General features: G+C 30.9%; 1 protein-coding gene across 1 annotated transcript in view; it reads left to right on the top strand.

The window, feature by feature from the left end:
- The window catches only part of LOC131850510 (uncharacterized), a 33370-nt gene extending 21599 nt beyond the window's left edge, over nucleotides 1-11771 (top strand). The window contains exons 2-5 of the mRNA XM_059200758.1: nucleotides 8701-8933; nucleotides 9485-9588; nucleotides 9672-9787; nucleotides 10341-11771. Coding sequence (XP_059056741.1) covers nucleotides 8703-8933; nucleotides 9485-9588; nucleotides 9672-9787; nucleotides 10341-11212 — 1323 coding nt within the window. The 5' untranslated portion in view covers nucleotides 8701-8702 and the 3' untranslated portion in view covers nucleotides 11213-11771. The remainder of the gene's footprint in view (nucleotides 1-8700; nucleotides 8934-9484; nucleotides 9589-9671; nucleotides 9788-10340) is intronic.
- Nucleotides 11772-14792: the final 3021 nt, after the last annotated feature.

Genomic DNA, 14792 nt, shown 5'->3' with positions numbered 1-14792 from the left:
TTGGTCTTGGATTTATTCTCTACTAGCTACTCACCCCGGCTTCATATAAACCTTCCTCCTGAATCACTTGATGTATTAAAAAAACGATTCAAAATCTGTTGCGTAGTTTTAAAGATTTAACCACACATAGGGACGGACAGACAGCGACAGCGATTTTGTTTTATACTATGTAATGAAGAGTTCCTTTTCAAAAATCAATATTTCAGCTTCATACTTGGAAGTTGTGTAATATTTCAGGAGTATTAATTAGCTACTAGCCTTGTGGCGTATTAAAATAACAAGAAAATTTTGTTAATAATGATGAGGCAGATATTTTTATGTCGTAGAAACAAAGAAGAAAAACGGAGTTGGATCTTAGAATAAAATTAAATGCTAATAACTATAATTAAATGTTACTGTTTATTTAAAATTAGTCGAATAATAAAAAAAATATTAATGACATTTAATTTAAAATTATTTATGATAATTATTCGATAAAGATTTAGTAATATATTAAGTAACTTGGTTATTGTAAATCTAAAAACTTGTTGAACTATGTTTATTGTACAGCCGTTTAAACATTTTTCATATCTTATTTGTGTTTACCAAGAGATTAAATAATTCAAAGTAACATACTTAAAATATTAACAAAATAATTTGTCTATACTGTGTATGTGAAGTGAAACCATTTTCATGCCGCTAGTTTCATGTAAATTAGGCTTAACCTTATGAGTAAGAGTAAACTTCTTCAAAAACAACAACTAATTAAGATTCCAAGGTGTAGGAGCAAGTATGCCAACTATCAAAATAAATAATATACGAGGTAGAGCCGAAATTCGAGATTTTTTCTCTTCGTTCGAGGCTATATATTTTAAGTTTGCCAAACTTGGTATACTTGAGTGTGAATGGTGCTATGTTAAAAAATAAGCACATACTCATATCATGTCGAATAATTTCTCAGAAATAGAGAACCTCCTACGTGAAATTACTTGAAAATTAGCAGTAATATTCGTAAAACTGAATAACTTGTCACAATGAACATGGATTCAAATACATAAAAATATATTTTTGAAACTTTCGTACTTAATCAATCACCTGACCTCGAGGTTTGCATGGAACTTTCAAAACACTGTTTCAAATTCCACCCATATATATTTGTGAGGGTAACTCAGTTACAATTTATGAATTTTCGGACACATCTAACAACAATAAAAATACAAATTAGATTAAATTACATGTCTATTGATTTTAAAATCTATTTTGTGAACCATTAATTGTAACCACTGTCAAAAATTGTTTTGAAGAATTGAAGATTATATCTACTTTAAGAATTATGACAGACACAATGCCATTCATAATTATTTTTATCTATCAATAATTTCACGAGGCCCGTTAATGAATAGGCAGGGTGAATCCATTATTGTAGCTTTATCCACGATTAAGCACATGCTACATAATCGTCTCGTCACGCAGACCGTTTCTAAGAATTTCAACTTCACACTAAATGTGCTTGTTTATGGAAAATGGATGAACCCTTGGATGATTTTTCAGTCAGGGAAGTATTATTCCTCCTTTGTATATAATTTTAGCCATCACTAGCTATGTACGATATCATTCCAAATCAATACTCGTATCAATATTGGATAGTGTAAAATCGATATATTGTAGCATTACCAGCAATTTTCATCTCAAATTCAACTAACTAAAATGTATTTGTTATCTACACAAAGGCTGGCTGTTACATAATTTTTGTCCAGTTCATACGTAATAATAAATAACTATTTTACAATATATTATATATGTACATTGTACAATACCCTTAACAAGAATATACTGTCATAAAATATGTTCAAACGCATACAAGTCAGTATAATAATATATAATTAACCGGTTTACCAAGTAGTAGCTATCATTATCATGCATCAATTATCGATTGGCCACATACATAATTGAGAAGGTGTTACTTGTTTGTACAATAAAGTGAAAATCGACGTTTCTGTGGTAATGTCCATTAGGGGCCATTTGTCTGAATATAAAATAGTTTTGAAGGAAACATAACCCTTTTACTGTTCAAATAACTATTTTTTTTAACACCGTCTAAACTGCCATTATCATTGTTCACAACAGACACTGATCATTAATATCTCGTATGTGTATCATAATAAAAACAAATATCTCACTATGTAAACTAGGTTCTTTATAATAAAATTCGAAAAATAATTTAAAAAAAAAATTACAATGATTTTGCATGTCTATTTATTTAAATTATAAATTGTCAATGCCTATTTAAAAAATATTATCAAACCTATTTGCTGTATTTAAATGTAAAATTTTGTAGTATACAAAATGTAATAAAATATGTTTAATAATATAGTTTTGTATATACTACGTATTTCATCAATTAATAAGAGTACAAATACTGAAATAATAAGTAACAATTTATGTTAATTTCCAAAAAAAAATATTCACTATTTTAGTATATACATGTAAAATTGTTTTAAATTCGTGGAAATATCGTTTTGTATATCTATTATGAAATCTATCAAATGTGTCGCCTAGTTGCATGCAGGTAGTGATTTCCTGCGCTGCATCGCAGATCCCGGGCCGTGTGCGGGGTGAATTCGAGGTCACAGAACCAGGTCAGTGCCAAGGCAGCCTTGGCCCACCCAGACCTGTTGATGTGAGAACGACTGAGAACTCGGATAGCCAATAACATATCTCTGATCAGTAGACCTTATTTAACACGGTCATGATTATCCTATTCCTTTGCTTATTCTATCTTTCTATCACAAACTTGCGCATTTATAATATTAGTATGTTATAAATGCGACAGTTTGTGACTATGGATGGATGTTTGTTACTCTTTCACGCAAACACTACTGAACGGATTTCGATGAGAATTTACAGTATCATAGCTTAGCTTATACATCAGAAGAACACATAGGCTATAATTTAAAAATAATTATGTAAATTAAGCGATATATAATGATGAGTGTCATGTGACGAAGTCGCGCGGGTCAGATAGTTATAAAAACAAAAGTTACTTAAATATACTTATAACTTTTTTATTCATTCATTCACACACAGTTATACCTTTAGCTGAGTTCTGAATTGTAAGGATGAAGTGATACCTACAAGTATTTCTGTAAAAATACAAGATATATATGCATAATAACCTCAACAACCTAACACATTGGCTCCGAGAATAGAGCGCATGAGCGGTTCATCTAAATGTAGAATGTACTTCAACGTCTATTATCATATAAGCGATGGTTGTCAGTTTATATTTCTTTGCTAACATGGCAATATTGTCTTCCGTAATTAAACTACTCATAACATTCTCGTATCTAAGTTCACTATTTAGATAGAAATCATCATTATAAGAATGTAAATAAATGTTTGTGAGAGTAAAATATTCCAATATTAAATTGTGACATACTAAACGTCATCTTTCTTTTATATTTTCATTTCAATTAGGTACTAGATAGCAAGTCAGCCGATTAATTTCTGAATAACGTTTTTTTATAAGGACGAAGATATTAAATCAGAATGGAGAGACATCTAGCATATTTTACACCAGTTTTACTCGCTGTACAACTTTTCTCATTTCCTGGCTAATGTCTATCATTCTATCCATTTTTCATTCTCCATTTTACTGGAAGGAAAAATTAAAAGTATTATTCATTTTTTCCTACTTTATTATTTACCATTGTGCGCACTTCTCTGCCATATTTCTTACAATCTTTAGACGTTTATACCTATACCAAAAGGTAAATGAAACCTTGTAGGCACAGTTTATTTTCTGGCTGCATATTTAATAGTTTCTCTGTGATAATCTTAAAACATAACACATAAATTATAAATATTATAATTAGAACATATCTAAGTACCGTTCAATCTTATAAAAATAGAAATAACTAACTTGAATTAATAATCTTATTCAACTATACTATTACTAAAGTATATAATACAAACTATGAATTACAATACTAATAATAAAATGAATTTATTCATTTAGTTAGTAGTTATTAACAATCAATTACTACATACTATTTATGTTAACATTAGTAATTAAAATAAAAATAAACACAATAACTAAATCATAACATACAAACACATTCTGCCATCAGTAATATGGAGACTTAAACATAAATTATAAAATTATTATTTCTATTTATTTTATGTAACTTGCACGGAAGCCTCGGAGATTCGAGGGTTCAGTACAAATTACAGAAGTTAGCTAAATTAAGTTTAAGTTATTTGAGTTATGTGTAAACGAGCAATAACAGCGACTACACCGTTCCGTATTATTTGAATTGCCCTTCTATGTAATTAGTACAGTATTATGTTGTTACTATAAGATTTATTTAATTCAAGTTCATGGAATATTTGAATGTTTTTGGTTTTTTCCTATTCTGTGTATAGAAATTAACCGTTGAAAACACTAGATTAATTAAACTCCATTAAACAATAGAGCTTCCTTATTTTACTGTTAAAACAGGTATTATCTTAGAAATTAAATGAGATAGCAGTCATTTATAATTTCGCTATTATCACTATTATAGAAGCATACATTAAAGTTTCTGATATATTCCGCTTTATGAGAAACATATGAACAACAGTCCTCATTTAAAGGGTTTTTGTCATTTTTGTTTAATTTTGCGAGCCCTGCTAAACAACGAACCCTAAAAATTATATCGTCAATAAATGAATCTACCCCCTCTAAGCCTTCAAGTAATTGTTTTATTTTCGCGTGAAATATTTCTGGAAAATTTTCAAAAACCGAGAAATTCAGAAAAGCTACTTTTCTTAAATGGGTAATTTTTCTAAACCACGCAAAATAATATTTTTGTGTATCATCCTATTTACACCCAAATGTATCATCCTATTTAGTTCTTCCTCTAAGTTACTTTGCACTCATTATTAAAAAAGAAAATAGGTACAATTACTTTTTCATTACAATCTCGACAATAAATAGGATTTAAGAGGTGGACAAAAATAGTTATTACAATTTTATGTAAATGATTCTGAAATATTTTATTTCATATTTTCAATGCGTTGTTTACATATATCTTATACGAAAAATAATATCTATTACAATAAGGTGATAGTGATATAGGTACCTAGCGGACTAATTCATATATATACTTCATTGTGTATTTAGCGGACGCATTACTTATCTCCAGGAATACTCCAGGATAATATTAATTGATGTGCTCTAAAAAAAATTATACCTTGCCAAAGTTATATTCTGAAAAATACTTCAAATTTTTTCAACAAAATGTAAGTAGGTACACATAAAAAACATCCAGACCGGTGCAAATAATTCAAATTCAAAACAAACAAAACACATTGAAAATACAATTATTTGAATAGAAACTACTACCAACTCGGAAAAATAAGAACTAAAACACGTTAAATAAAAAACATCCAGCGCAAATAGAAAATACAATTATTTGAATAGAAACTACTACCGAGGCCATCAAGTAAATTTTATATTTTTATAAAGAAGGTAAAAGAATAGATACGCAACATTTCAAACTAATTAAAACCAATTTAATTAGATCGAATATAAAAATATTACTAGAAAATATGCCACTAAATATGATATAAATCTAATTTTAAAGACTCAATACGAGATAAATTGATATATAAATCCTTTCATGTTACGAATAAAAAATAACAATATACACATATCGCATCATACTTGCAACCATATTCATCGTACAATAAAGGAGAACTATGGTGTGGTAACAATTACGCACTGCATTCAGATCTACGCATATCTATGTCCTACTTTATTTTCACAATAACGTAAATTTTTACTTATTTTAAATTTATTTTTTACCCAAATTCAAAATAAATTCATAAAATAGTACTTTATTATAGTCAATAAAATTGTTAAGGGTAACACAAATACACATTTCAAGTGTTAAAAGAGACCTGTTTAAACAGGGCGTTAATCTTTCTTGACAATGCCCGTCAAACAACCCAGAATAAGGATACACTGATTGACAATATATTTGCACAGGACACAATTGGGTACACACATAACATTCCAACAAATAAACAAGAAAAATTTTAACAACGTAGATTGTATGTACTTTGTTTTCTAAATATCAGATGATATAGAAACATCTTTAACCTTTTGATGTTTTGTAGAAACTTACTTTAGTCTCTCCCAGTTTTTTAATGTTATTTTCGTGTTAAAATTGAATTTCTTAACTGTTTACCGATTCGTTTTAGTAAGTTTGTATAAACAAAATGAGGTTTTATTTTTATTTTGTTAAAATTAACTTTAACTTTCTTGTATTTTACTTCTAATGTTAATATTAATATGTTATTTCTGATATATTTCTTAAGCTTTAACCTTTTCATGTGATGAAGTGATCTGCTTTTGTTTAGAAAAGGAAAATACTTACAGTATTACATAGAGATACCATCACAGATAAGATAGTATTACATACATATGTACTATATCAAATCAAAACGATTTTATAAATTCTGTTCTAAATAAATTCTATAAATTCTAAAGGTAAAGAAACGAATTCCCAAATGCCTTAAATTAAATTATCAAATATATAGAAATTCACATATACTGAAATGAATGCATTAAAAATTTTAATTATTCATTCCCTCAGTATATATATATATATATAAATAATATAAAAACGGAATAATAATTAAATTTATTTCATGGAATATTTATAATTGTTTACCTTTCACTAAATTAGGCTTTCTCTCCATTTTGTTGCAAATTTTACGATTTTTGTTAACAAAAAGTACTCTGTAGTATACACACTCACCTTACCTTTAATTTTATGATCAGGCATATAGCACGTTAATGAACAGCTACAGTAATACGTATTTACATTATCATACATTTTCATTGTTAAACCATTTGTTTTTTATCTAAAAACTTAAGATAAGCAAAATCGTTTAATTATGACTCGGTTAAATATTTCACTTCGATTAACTGAAAAACAAAAAAGTTCTTAAATCTAACTCATTATATGTTACAGTATCTTTGCCAATTCTGAACCTTTTCTGTTAGTTATTTATGAATTATAAAAAAAAAGATTTTTTAATATAAATATTACGCTTAATTGTTGAAAACATAAACGGTACCGATATTATTACAATTACTCTGCCATTTGCATCATAAAAAGACTATCCATTGTACACCAAATAATTTTTAAGTTAAATACAAATGGAATTGTACAAAGCGCGATAAATTTTCCCAAAAAGATAAATAGAAATTAAATTATTTACTTCCAATTTCTCCAACTTAATAAAAGTGATTACAAATTAATAAACGTTGACGGTTAATAAGTAAAGACAAATTAAGGGGCTGATTCGGACTTTCGTAAACGGTTTAAATTTAAATACTCCCGCTTACTAACTTCCATTAAGTACATTTAATGCTATCAATCCTGGATTGTTTAAAAGTAGATAAATAAGGATTTTATTTGTTAAGTGAACGTATATAGCAATACTGAAAGTTCTTAGATTTTATCTAGATCTTTAATCAATTGATATTGAGCCGACGCAACCTTGAATTAAACATTATTTGTGAGAAACTGAGCGAGCAACTCATTATTAGAATAAAGTTGAAAATAAATATGTGTTCCTTAAAATAATAATATATTCTATTTTATGTGTCCTTATAATTAACATTGTTTTCTGCAAGAATAAAGAAGGTAATTATATAATTAGTCTCATTCCTTCTGCCAATTTAATAAAATATAAAGTGCATTTATTATTTTGACGTTCAAACTAATGTTATCATTTTAGTTTAGTTTTATATAATTACTGAAAATGTTTTCAATTCTTATCTTCTCTGACCTTACTGTATTTTTTCCATGAAATGAGTAAGAAACTAGCCAGCTAATTAATGTTGAAATATTCAACACATGGCATTACGCACCTGTATACAAAAATATTCCTGTGTATATTACTCAATAACTTCATCAGTTTGCTCTCGTCTTGATTCCGTGCTAATTATAGCCTAATTGGTGTTGTTTATTCGCAGGGAAAATATACATTTTCTGCATATGTTCTCGTGTTCATAAAATTACACAAGATAATAACTATATACTATAAACAGTCGACCATACAGATATACAAAAAGATTCAAGTTTTCTGTTCTTTTACAGACGAAATGCTGAAATAATAAATTTTACGATTTCTTTTTTATTTTCTCATCATTATAAAATAATGACCACAAAATATATTCCTTATACATTTATCTATACCTCAAAGAATAAAACCCAACTACTGGAAAATCACTCCCTAAAAAGTACGAAACAAGAAAATATTCTCATTTGATATTGTTAGCCCTCGTGGAATACTATTGTCCATATTGTATATAAGATTATATTATGCCTTCTAGTCATACAATACACAATACAGTGTGATGAGCTTTATCCTAAAGATTGAGTTCGTTTATTACTGTAATAATGTGTTGTTTGTTAATATACTACAACTATGTAGTGTACATTAACTGATATATTACAAACCGCATGTTATTAATATATTAGCTCTAATTATATTAAATTAATTACTATTATAAAAACTAATTAAATTAATTACTATTATAAAAACTACTATGTCTATGTCTTTTTACACACCTTATTAAAATTAACTATAAAAAGTATAAAAATATGTTAATAACATAGTAGTTTCACTTGACTTAGTAAAATTGATGTTGAATGTTGATAGCAATGATGCGGCGCGGGTCGATGGCAATGGTCGGGGGCGGCGAGCCGCTGATCGTGGTGGAAGAAAGTGGCTCGGAGGACGCAGAGTCCTCTCCCCGCTCGTATGCACCAGCTCGCGGCCTCTCCGTCGATCAGGAGTCACCTCCGGACCCTTATCATCTGTCCCCATGGCGTGATACACGCAAGCACTCACTGCCAACCCCATCGTGCACCACCGGACCTACAGCTAGCCAGGTATAAAAAAATAACACCCTTCTTAAATACATAAGAAATAATATTTAATGTATAAGGGGCGTATTTTAATTTTATATATAATATATATATATTTCATACAAACAAATATACAATTTCTAAATTATTATTACATATAAAAAAACTAATTAATATTATAGTGGATTATCAATTGAGATGATTTTAAGAAGATTTTTGCTTATTTTCTACATCGCTATTTCTTAAAAAAACTAACCATAATTGTTTAAAATACTTGCTTATTATCCAGTTGAAAATAAACTATAAATGTAATTTAATTTATTTAGAACTTGAAATAATAGTGTTTAAATAGTTAAAACTTGAAGTAAGAATTGTGTTTAAGTATTTTTGTTAGTTATCTATTATTGTCTTTGCACAAGTTTTACTTGTATAGGTATTATCCTGAGGTATTTATTTTATACCTATTATAAATGGATTTAGAATATTGTCAATTTTCATTTATTGACATTTGTTAATATCTTTAGAAGGATAACGTATGACATGTTCAAACTTTTAATTTTCCGATTACCTACCAGGTCCGGAGGCTGTCTGAGCGGGGTGAAAGCGCTGCCAGGGAAGCACGTGAAGCCGCGTTTCTGGCTACTCTAAGCCAAGTCACGCCACAACCAGGCGGCCGAAGGTAAAATGAAAAATTGAGAATATGTGAATTGTACATAAATAAAGTGTAAATAATATTTTACTAATGTTTTCGCTTGCCCTCAGACATTCCGTAGTAACAATATCGCGAGTGCCCCAAGCTTTGTTTGGACGGGGTCGCCGTGAGTCTATAGCTGCATTTCCGGCTTTATCTCGCCGTAGAGACTCTGGCTCCAAAAAATGTAAGTTATATTATAGATTTTGATTCTGATATGATCTTTTTACTACTATATATAATTAATTAATTTAAATAATAACATTTAAAAATTTTTGCCATTTATTATATTATTGTATTGGGTAAATTTAAATAAAATGGATTATTTTGTATTGTTTGAAAGCGAAGAAAAGAATTATTAAAATTAAACAAACTATCCATTAAAACGTTAAACAGACATGCCATTATCATATTGTACCTACTTATATAACTCGCTAATATGAAATTCTACTCTTACAAATTTAATTGAAAATAATAGGTTATAATGCAGAAATAACGAATAACAGCTCTTCTCTGATTTTAATTAAAATTAATCAACGCTCACCGCAATTTGAAATATTGGAATAGACTCGGGCTTTCCTTTTTCATTATCAATTCATTTACAAGCTAACGATGTACATTTGGCTGTTTTTGACACAGCATTAAGATATATTAAACATATGTGTGTATTAAATAAAACATCATTATTGGGTTGAATATCTATACTTCCATGGTAGTCTTTCAATATATCTTTATCACAGGTCCACCGGCCACTGATACACTTGGCAGTACTCATAATCTGCAGCTTGATATTATGGATGATATTGTTCAAGCTCGCAAAGTGCGTATGCGTTTATGGAATACATCTAACGAGCGTGTGTGCGAAGTACAACCTCTTGACGAGCGATCGCCCATCAGCGGCTCCGTAAGATACACAAACCGTGGCCGTAGACATTCTGACTTCGTGGGTTCACCTCTGCCGCCGATACCCGCACGTCGCCGCGCGTCTGAGATGCCTCCAGCACCGCCCATTCCACCGCGCTCTGGTGCTGGCGTCGTATGCACAGACACAGATCTCCATCTCATGCTCAACGCTCTCACGTCGTCTGCCACAGAAATAGATCGCTGCGGCAAACCTGAACGCACCAGACGCCTAGCTGATATGCGCTCTGTCAGTTTCGACGCCTCCACTCTCCGAGATAACCCCACAGATTCTGGTACCACATGGTTCACTAGACGACACCAAACATTAGCTACTAAAAAGAAGGAAAGCGAGGCAAAAAAAGGAAAAGTCACCTTTGCTCCTGATTCGAAACAAGGCGATGTCGCTGCCGTAGTTTGGGATAAACCATCAGGGTCGGTTGTGGATGCCAGTGCACTCGGAAGTGCAATAGAAGTGTTTCTTAGAAAGAGCGGTGCCGTGGCTGGCGATCCCGGCTCCTCTTCTTCAGGTATAACTACTGTAAAGGAGATTGGCGAGGTTCGAACGAAACCTCGAGACATTCCAGGGACAAGCCGTACTGCGGGACGTTCTGATGGAGAGCGCTGGTATACAAACAGGCCCGAGGAGGAGGAACCGGCGGAGGGTTGCGATGCGACTCTTTGCTCATCATTAAAAGACCTTTTCGTGTAGACGCAATTACAGCGTTTAAAACTCTTGTAAATTATTAATTACCTATAGTTGTCAAATACAGGCTCGTTTCTTAAAGAACGAGTGAGAAGTAGGTACGATCGTGTTACGTACCAATACTTTATGAATCTTTCAATGTGATAGACTACGCGCCTGCGCCGGTCGTCCTGAGTCGACTCACGACCGACGCGTGCTTCGCGTAAAATTATTTTTAGAGTAAATTCTATTTTCATTGTAAATTTTTTGATATTAGCGAATCAAAATATTAAATTATTGTTAGATAGAGAATTATATTTGTGATCAAGAGGCGCGCGCTTTCCACGCCGAGTGCAATCTCCCACCGCGCGCCTGACCCTGCCCCGTCTCGTTCGACAATCTGTGTCTTGTAATCCAGTGTTACCATTAAAACAATTAAAACTTTATCATATAGCAGAAAATTATGGAGAAGACGTTGGGAGAAACGTACGCTTAATAGAAAAAGGCGACTACTAGTCGTCTTTTATCCAATAAAATTTTTATCGATGTTATGTGGTATTTTCATTGCGTTACTGTTTATTTTGTTCCTGTGGTGCTTCCTTGGCACAAAGCTAAAGTACAGTTGGTTATCATAAAACTGCATATATATAGCTAAATTCTGTAGTTGTTTAGTATACCTACATTAGTGTTTTCGTACATACATGCCAGTATTCTATACTAAAAGTAGATTCATGCAGGTGAAGGCAGGTGAAGGCAGGCATTCTGAAGGTGATTTTTCTCAAAGTAATTCTTTTCGCTAAAGGTCGTCTGCAGATAAATGAGATTCATAGCGAACTCAACATGAAACGTGTTTAGCGTATATCTCTGGGGAAAAATAAAAGGTTGTCGTAAGGAAACATGGCAACAAAACAGATTTCTAACAATGCCTACATCCTAAACGTTATCCTCTATTATTCATAATTGGAAAAATGTCATCTCGATTGGGAATGAAAATTTAAGACCACTGTTAAGGTAACATAGCATATTTCTATCTAAATTTTAAATGTGTCTTTACATTGTAACCAGTTTGATGGACATTTACGACCATAACTTTTCCAATTACTTGAGTCTGAGGTAAGTTCCCATAAACTATTCAGTGGGTATTCGATAACGTGTGTCGTATTGATTATCAATTCAAAGCTAATGTAAGACAACAGAATTTCTGAAATTGATAGTTTTGAAATTACTTAACTTTGGTAATGATCTATACTAAACATCTATAAAATGTATCGGGTATTATTTAATTAATTTTAGTAATTTATATAGACAAGTGCGTGCAATTTTCTTTAATAATAATGTTGTCACCATGTACCTTAAATTTAATTTTAGGCCTTTATTTCCAAATAAACGGATATGTAATATAGATTTTGTTTCTTTGACACATTGTAATATGACAATTTTTGTATATAACATAGTCACTCGTGTATTTAGGTAGGTAATGCGCTTTGCTAATTGGACGTGATATATGCCTACTCCTTCGTTCCACTCTTAGTTAGAGTACACAATGTCATTGTTTTGAGTCCAATTAGGTACTATGTAATAAAGTACAATATTAAAAAATAATTGATATTTTTACTACAAGGGTACACTAATATAATATTAATTGAGGTGGGACTGTGTGGAAGAAGTAACTATTAACAACGATGATTTAGACATATCAAATGAACTTAGCGTAAACAAGAAAGGCATACAATTCATAATAAATTATATCATTTGTTTGAACTACGAATACAACACTACGAGAGTTTGAGATGAACACTAAGTTCATTCACACTGACGAAAAAATAGCTGTTCCAACCATTGTATTGAATAGTTTTACTCGCGAATTTACAAAATAGAAATTACGCCTTTTCATAATAATACGTGATCAGTTTTTAGTCAGATATCAATAATAATCAATTAATTAACTCTTTTAATTTATTGAATGTTAATTCAATGAGTTAAAAGAATTATCAAACAGGAGATTTTTTATTTTCTTTTATAGATTTTTCACGCGTAAAACCAATCAACCAATAATCATATCATGTGACAGTCTGTCTGTTTGTTATATTTTCACGACAATCCAGCTGAACTAACCTTATAACTTAAATCTATGTGCCATCTTATATCCTAAATCCACGGACAAAGGCACATAGATTTAGATGGATTATCTGAAACAATAATCCGCGAGCGGACAAAGTTCTTAAACGTCAGCTCCGTTAAAAATACAATAGTTAAAATGGACTTCATCTTAGTCAAATCCTGATGATCACAAACGATGATTTTGCTGAAAAAGTGGACAATATGCAGTTGCTTACCGTCTCTTTCCATTAGAGACAGTGGCGGACATCGTAACGTCAAGTTAAGGGTAAGTGCGGACGTAGTTTTATTTGTCCCGACCACTGAGTTGGACTCACGAGTCTGTAATTTAATTTATTGTGGTTTATATTATTCGGCTTAGTATATACGTATCACGATATTCTAAGCCGTATTTTTCTATTTGGATGTTCTATTTTTACCGAATTATTGTTTATCGAAAATTGTCTGCGTAGTTTTTAAATCACTTACACCTTGAAATTGACATTACAGAGTACGGAGGTGTGATAACTCAGTTCTCCGGAATCTCAACCTAAGAAGTACTATGGGGGTCACATTCTGATGATAGCGTGATACTGATCATGTGTATGAGTGAACGTTACCACATACCAAAAAGGCAACTGACCAGTATGCCATTCCGATCACATAATAAAAAAATCTAATGTAATTATTAATCTAATAAGAATAAACCTGAACAATTCACACAGTCCAGTCTAGTCCCAAGCTAAGTATAATTTGTGTTATGGTTATTAAATAACTAATATAGACACTTAGATATCTTTTTTTATAAATAGATACATAATAACATAGAAAATACACAGACCGATACAAACAATTATACTCATGAATATAAATGTTTATACCGTGCAAGGAATCGCATCCGCGATCGTCTGATACAAAGAGGTACACCAAACCGCTAGGCTGCCGAGGCTGTCAAATCTATAATTAACATATCAAAATAACGGTATAATTTTTACATCCATGGGCGATAGTTTAATTGAACAATATAGCAAATATATTGTACAAATAGACTGTATGTAAGTAAGATAAATTGTGTAATAAAATAACTTAAATAAGTCCTCCTTTAATAAAATACAAGTAAGTGAAGATTTTTAATTTTGACATGATCAAATGTGAAGCTATACTGGTATTTTCATTGCTTCATTGTTTTGTCGCCTCAGGCATTATCTGGCTGAAGGTAGATATAGCTAATTTCGGTATTATGGTACAATATAAATCTAAGTTTTTTTTGGTACTTGAATAAGTATCAGTAATATAAGTAAAAGTTTTTATTAATATTGAACAAACTCGGAATCTTACGTAAATACATTTTACTACACGGAGTGCGCATTCAATTGGTTACTCCGGTCTCTAGGACTAGTTTTTGGTTTGATATCGGTGTTTCTTTTATACACAGATACACATACAATGTTTTTTTATGTCGATCTAATTTCAACTAGCGATCTCTTGGGCGTAATTCATATATGTGAAC

Source organism: Achroia grisella, unplaced genomic scaffold (assembly GCF_030625045.1).
Source record: "Achroia grisella isolate CSIRO2021 unplaced genomic scaffold, CSIRO_AGI_Agris_v1 utg770, whole genome shotgun sequence".
Taxonomy (NCBI): domain Eukaryota; kingdom Metazoa; phylum Arthropoda; class Insecta; order Lepidoptera; family Pyralidae; genus Achroia; species Achroia grisella.
Note: the sequence above shows the minus strand (reverse complement) of the source record. Positions and strands in the feature narration are given on the sequence as shown.